The 6,759-nt window shown below is 48.9% G+C and overlaps 1 protein-coding gene across 1 annotated transcript; it reads right to left on the reverse strand.

Annotated features, from left to right (window-relative positions):
- Window positions 1-48: 48 nt before the first annotated feature.
- Window positions 49-5,967, reverse strand: PRRX1 (paired related homeobox 1; the record flags this gene model as incomplete). The annotated part of the gene is made up of 3 exons (XM_009070762.1): window positions 49-298; window positions 5,031-5,212; window positions 5,792-5,967. Coding segments are annotated over 3 exons (497 nt in total), but the record flags the coding sequence as incomplete, so codon positions are not given.
- Window positions 5,968-6,759: the final 792 nt, after the last annotated feature.

Consider the following 6,759-nt stretch of genomic DNA (forward strand, 5'->3'; position numbering starts at 1 on the left):
GTGTTCAGTTCTGGGTGAGGGCTTGCTTTTTTTTCTTCTTTTTTTTTCTTTTAATCTTTTTTTTTTCTTTTTCTCTCTTTTCTTTGAGCACAGACAAGTTGCGAAGCAGGACGGGTGCTGCTGTATTTTCTCCTTCTGCAAAGCAGCTGCCTCCAGTCGTTAATTGACTGTGGGCACTTGATTCCTCTGTAAACTATATTCCTTTGCCTTCAGTCTCAGGTTGGCAATACTGTTGGCCATGTTCATGCCCTGTGCTGGGCTGGTGTTGGTACACGTGGCGGAGTAGGTGGCCATGGCACTGTGGGGTGAAAAGAGAAACATCAGGTCAGACGAGGCCTTCACACCACAGAGAGCAGACACACAGCAAGCCCAATCCCTGGGTTTTCCATACCTGTGGGATGTACTTCTGATGGCAGCAGGGAATTACCACTACTCTTTATTTAACACCCCTGTAAATCTTTCCACTGCTGCTCACTTACCCAGAACCGAAGTTGGTTGAAGTCAACAGGAAAATATCCATTTCCTATTTTCTAACCCAAAAGGTTTACAATGAGGTCAGCCTGCCAGTTAGACCATTGTCCTTAAAAGTATTCCCACTGGAAGCAAAGTCTTTTTGATGAGAGCAATTGCTGGTTTTATTGCTTGTGAAATCACGTCACTTCTCAAGCACATGTTACATTAAAGAAACACTCTGGGAAAAACCCATTTCAACAATTGTGATGTTCTTTTGGTTTCCAGCCTTCTGGAATGAAAATTGCCACATTTTTCACCCTCAAAACTTCAGCTGATCATAAAGATTATGGCCTAAAGGCTGAGGGAAAAAAAATAACTCATAAAATACTTCTTCTCCCTTCAAATCGTGACTTTATTAATGAGAAACACCACTTCTGACAGTGGAGGCTGAACAAAGACCTCTGACTCCTTTTTTATCCTACCCAAAAAATCTGTGAATCTGTTTCCCAGACCACTAGAAAATTTGTTTAACCCATGTGTCCCATGAGTCTGTGTGAAAAGCAACCCCCTGCCCCAAAACCAGCAAACTATCTGACCTACTGCATTTCCTCTATGTGGGTCCACAGATCAAAACCAGGTGAAAAACACCACACGAACTAGAGATGCCCATGTAACACAGACCCTGTGCTCAGGAGGAAACCACAAATGCTCTGCTGGAGACAAGCTCAGGTCTGGTGCTGACCTTTTCCACCTGCTGCCTGGGTGGCTCATGGCTGAGGCTCTGGGAAACTCTCTCCTCCATCCACAGCCCAAGAAAGAAGATAGCTTGGGATTTTGTTTTCCTTTTATTCTTTTCCCTTTTCTGTCTTTGTAAAAAAAATTCTTCCAGCACTAACCTCCACAACTGGAAGAGCTTTTGCAACACCCAATCTCCCTTGAGGGAGGTGTGCAGGTCCAGGTTGGAGACATACCTTCTCCCCTCAAAGCACTTGTGGTACCTCTGACCTTGCAGGGCAGAGCTGACGTGCCAGGACTTTAAATGCCATCCCATGCCATCTGAATCCTCAGCCTCCAGGAGATCCAGACCAGGTCCCATCCCAGGCCATGTGACTATTTCTCACTTTAAAATCATGGAAAAGAACTTCTTCAAGGAGTGCCTGTCATCTTTGCATCAGGACCAGTGGAAACACCACAGCTTACACACATGGAAAAGACAGGTGAGATCTGTAGGACTTAGAGCTGCTTACACACACCCAGGGGAAAGCACCGAATACTCTCCACAGGAGAGCAAGCATTAAGGACTCTCAGTGTCTCTGAGCAGCTACTGGAAGGACATGGAGGATGGACATTAAAATAGATCAAAATACAGGCTTGACTCTGCCCAACTCAGGATGCAGCAGCTGCACTTTGCCGGAGTCCAGAACATGAGGGATCAGCATGCCTGGCACCCACCCCAGCCAGCTGCAGCCCTTCAGTTCCTTCTCCAGGGCTGGGCTGGTCACTCTCCTCACCTCTAAGTCAGCAGCAATGGGAGAACCAAGTGCTGTCTGAAGAAGGGTGCAAAGTCCCACAAGGTGTAAAGTTGGTGGCTACTTAAGCCCCCATTCCCACCTGCTTCTACAGGGTGCATCTCTCCCATATTTATGTGCTGGAAGAAACTGAAGAGCCTCAAAGATACTCTAGATTAGATAAAGTAAGAATTTTAAGTCTTACACCGAAAGTCTTGGGGGTAAACTGTCCCCATTCAACACCAGGCTGCTGCCCAAGTCTGGGCTGAAACTCCTGGGAGCCTCCTGCTCTCAGCTCCCCAGAGGTGTGGGGAAAATTACTGTTGCCAAGTGAAACTTCTGCTAAGCCAAACATCTCCAGAAAAACTCTCTTTTAGCAAGTTATTCCACCAGGAGCAGTGCACAAGAAGACTGTCTCCAAACACTGGTGTAGCCTGAAGGTTGCTCCAGAGACTCTTGAGGATCTAATAAGGGTTGAAGTCACCCTCTTGCCCCCTCCCTCTGCCCCACTGAGGCAGAGATAGACTCTCCTTCCTCCACTCAGCTGTCTGCTTTCCTGAAACACAGAGGAACATGATGTTTCTGAGCCCTAAAATCCTCTTTCAAATAAAGTTTTCAATGGCCTCTGGAGTCAGAGGTGGTTGGAGAGGGAAGTGTGGGTTGACATTGTGACTGCTAGCCTTGTTTTCTTAGGAACCTATGCTCAAAAATGTCTAAGCAAAACATTTCAACTTCAAAAAAAAATAATAGTATCTACTTGGCTGTCTATGTGACACAGATCTGCAAATAGCTTTGGTTGAACTGTGGCTGAATGTATTTGGAGAATAAACACACTGATTGAAAACTTTCCCCAGATCTAAGAGGAAAACCAGCGCTGGCCACTCAGCTCTGGGCCCTGCTCTCAGCCCCCTCCCAGGGTAGCTGCTCATCAGGTGCTGGTACAGCAGCACTGGGGAGGATGGGAGGGGCAGAGGGCCATGCAAACACTCCACGAGGCTGGAGTGTTTCAATACTATTTCACCAAGTGCCCAATACTTTAAGAAACCTTACTCAGTTCAAAGCTTTAATGAGGCTGTGACAACCCAGCCCAGGTGTCCTTTAAGATGAATGGGATTGCTAAGAGATGAGCAGTAAGATTAAAAACCCTGGGAAGCATGGAGTGGCTGAGGATCCTGAGCACCCTGTGGAAAGCAGCTGCTATGCTCCTCTGCCAATGCAGGGCAGTGGAAGGGTGACAGTCCAGCCTGGTTTGACATGTCAGGCAGTAGGGACAGCTCTAAATTGCAAATGTCTTTGCTGAAACATCTTGGCTTAAGACAAGGGGAAGGTATGAAGACTGTGAGGATGTATCTTCACACTGTGGGCAAGTATAGCCAGGTCTGGACCTCAGAGGGAGAAACACCATCCGTAAGGTTTTCCCTTCTCCCTTGCTCTCTTTGTTCACACATCCCAGGGGCCTTGGGCTTCTCATTGCCCAGAGTGACCCCAGAGAGCCCTTCCCAGTGTGCCCTTGGAAGTTACCTCTGCAGGGTCTTCTCCTAGAAGCCGTTATGAAGCCCTTTGTGCATACAACATCTTGGGAGGGATGATCTGTTTTTAAAAGTGTGAGAGGTAAAAATAAGCCATGAGCATTCAGTAGGGATCTGGTACTGTGACCAGCACAGTCTCAGTGGGGTGGGGAAGGAGCATGCTTCTCTTCCCTGATCTCACCACCCAGACACCTCCCTAGGATGCTACACCAAGGAGTACTCCACAAAAAGAAAGCCTTAACCCCCAAAAGGGGTATTTTGACAGACAGCAGTCCTTGGATAAAATCCAAAGGATAAGGGCCATCGCTAAGACCAAACTTATGGCTAACAAGAACATCTTTTTCAGTATCTGGAGTGGGTTAACCTATGACTTGTTCTTCTGGAGATGGATGAGGAGGACTTCATGGCACAGAAGCAACAGACTCTGAGGAAGGCCATGTGTTTTCAGACCTAACTGAGCAAACAATGCTTGGGAGCTAAAAGAGGTCAAAGTGACTGAGCAGGAGAGGTCCAGTGCATGGTGTGGTTCCTGGAAGCCAGTGGGAAGCTGGCTGTGACCAGGCCATCTGAGCAGGAAGAAATCCAGCCAAAGGCTTCAAGGTCCTGACCAACAATAAAGCCGCTGTGCTAAAAAACACCCACAAACCTCATTTTTAACTGCCTACAAGCCAGCTGGCTCCCCACAAACCAACACATCCTGTGGATCTTGAGTCCACACCCAGTTCCTGCTGGGCTGTGAATGGCACAGAGAAGGACAGAGAGGCCTGTGATGTTCATAGACATCCCAGATCCTTTGAGAAGACTTAGCTTGCCACATCTACACTTCTTTCCTGTCACCCCTTAAGCAGCACTGACCACGGGAGATCTGTCACCTAGTTCTTACTGCAGGCAAAGCACAGCACAGCACAACGTTCACACACACACTTGTGCTCCAGCAACTAGAACAGAACAGATCACCAGTTCAGTGCTGATCACCGAGGGGAGGATTGGGAGCAACATGCATGGAGTGAGTTCCCAGTTCTGCCTTGCAGCCCTACCAGTGACTGCCATGGACAGCCAGAGAACTCCCTCTCCTGGCCACTGCGTGGTGGCTGAGCCTCCCCGAGTGCTCTGCCCTCACCTCCCCTGGATCTGTGTCCCATGGAAAGGTTTCTTCCTTACTTTAAACTGGATGCACTAGGGAAGCAAGAGCCATCCTTTCTGTTTGCATGTATTTCTATGTGATCCTGTTTCAAAACTTCCTGAACTGCAGAGACAGAGACCACCAGAAGAGGAGCTGATTCCTCCCATGGAGCTGGTTGCCAGGAAGCCACAATGAATCTGAGCCAATGATGCTGAGCCAAGTCCACATTGCAAACCTGGCAGTGAGATGGGGTGGGATGGGAACAGGTAAGGAAAAGCAGTGGGCTGGTCAAACTGCTGTACCCTCCAGCTGTCCCGTGTGAACACAGACAGCACATTAGAGCTCTCTGAGGGCCACTCTCAGGCTGCTCTATCTTGTGGCAGAAGCTGGTCAGCCCCAGAGGGGTTATTCACTCACCTGTAGGGCGAGGCAGTTCCCCAGGAGAGATAGTCGGTGGGTCTCGGAGCCGGGCGAGGTACGATGGGCTGCTCCACGGCAGTCACGTCCCCTGAGTAGGATTTGAGCAGAGAGGCATTCTTGCTGGCCAGCATCGCCCTCTCGTTCCGGCGAAACTTGGCTCTGCGGTTCTGGAACCACACCTGGGGGGGAAGCACACGGACCCACCAACCATCACAATCAGCTCTGCTGTGACACCTCTGCCCTGCAGGACTCTGTAAAAACTGGCTGCTTTGGCATGTCTGTCACTGGGAACTCTAATGACAAGACAATCCTCATGCCTGCCCTGATAAAGCCCCTCATATGAGTGACTGGGGCAGGGAGGTCCCTGTGGGACCAGGTCTGTCCTGTGCTGACAGCAGCAAGGCCTGGGAGTGCTGTACAGTACACCATGCTCCATGCTCTGCTTTGACCTTCAGAAGGTGTAGGCTTGCAAGCTAAGAGCTGAGCAGCTCAGGACAACATGAGCAGCCCAAGGACAGGACATCCAACATCTTGGCCTTGAATGAGCCACACAAACACATCTGACTGGGCATGTGGTATGTGTGGCAGCAGATCAGACCTGACAGACCTTCTCAAGGCATGGCACACTTGAGGCTGCAATACAGCATGACTCAGAAGCTTGGTGACCCTAATGCCACACAGATTTCTGCTGCCTTGGTGGAATGGCCTGATGACTCCCCCCAGATGAGTTGTGCCTGTATACAAGCTGTAGTGATTACCTGAACTCTGGCTTCAGTGAGGTTGACTCTGCGTGCAAGGTCTTCCCGTACGAAGGCATCAGGGTAGTGTGTCCTCTCAAAGACCCTCTCTAATGCCTGGAGCTGGCTGCTGTTGAAGGTAGTCCTGTTCCTTCTCTGCTTTCTTTTCTTCTTCTCCTCTGAGTTCAGCTGATCATCTAGGAGAGACAATTGGAGATGTGAAGCTAGACAGGTAAGAGTCCACAGCCATGGGGTGAATAACCTCAATGGTTGCCAGATGGAAAGGGCCTAGGAAAGGGCTTGCACAATTTCAACACCACACTTGTGTTAGTCCCCATGTCAGTAGGAGGTGGAAAGCACACTGACCCCAAGCATTTATGTTCCAACCCAACTGTGTAAGACTTGCACCAGCCCTCTCCAGTTACCCTATGCCTCAGATTCCTTATCTCTAAAAAGAAATAAGAAAGTCCAAAGTGCATCTCTCATTCCTGACAATCCTAGAAACATTTTCTGACTGCAAAGAATCATGAAGCTCTGTTCTCTTGGCTTCATCTTTCCAAGCATTGCCCTTATTGGGACATAATACATCCCTCTGTGGTGAGCACAAGTCCTGCCCCAGCTGTTACTGAGTGTCAGAAGGTGAGCCTGTCTCTGTAAGGAAAGCACAAGCAAACAGCTTGACTCTGGGCTTGACTGCAGCCAAGGTAATGCCATCCTCTGTAGCTCTGTTTGGTTTAAATGGTTTCAATTCTGCATCCAGACCACAAGGCGTCAATTTGGGCAGAAATGGGGAGCTGTGAACAAAGACGTGTCAGACAGTGGAAACGAAGCGTGACTGATACCAGCCTGGACCAGAGACAAGCACAAAAGCCAGTTTCACTCGTATGCTTGCAAGCCAAGGACACAGAAATACAGTCAGACAGACATGGATAGCAGTGTAATTGGGAAGCAAAAACCCAGTAAGAGAGAGTCTAAGCATAAGCACATTG

The sequence above is a fragment of the Acanthisitta chloris genome, unplaced genomic scaffold (assembly GCF_000695815.1).
Source record: "Acanthisitta chloris isolate BGI_N310 unplaced genomic scaffold, ASM69581v1 scaffold38712, whole genome shotgun sequence".
NCBI classification, from domain to species: domain Eukaryota; kingdom Metazoa; phylum Chordata; class Aves; order Passeriformes; family Acanthisittidae; genus Acanthisitta; species Acanthisitta chloris.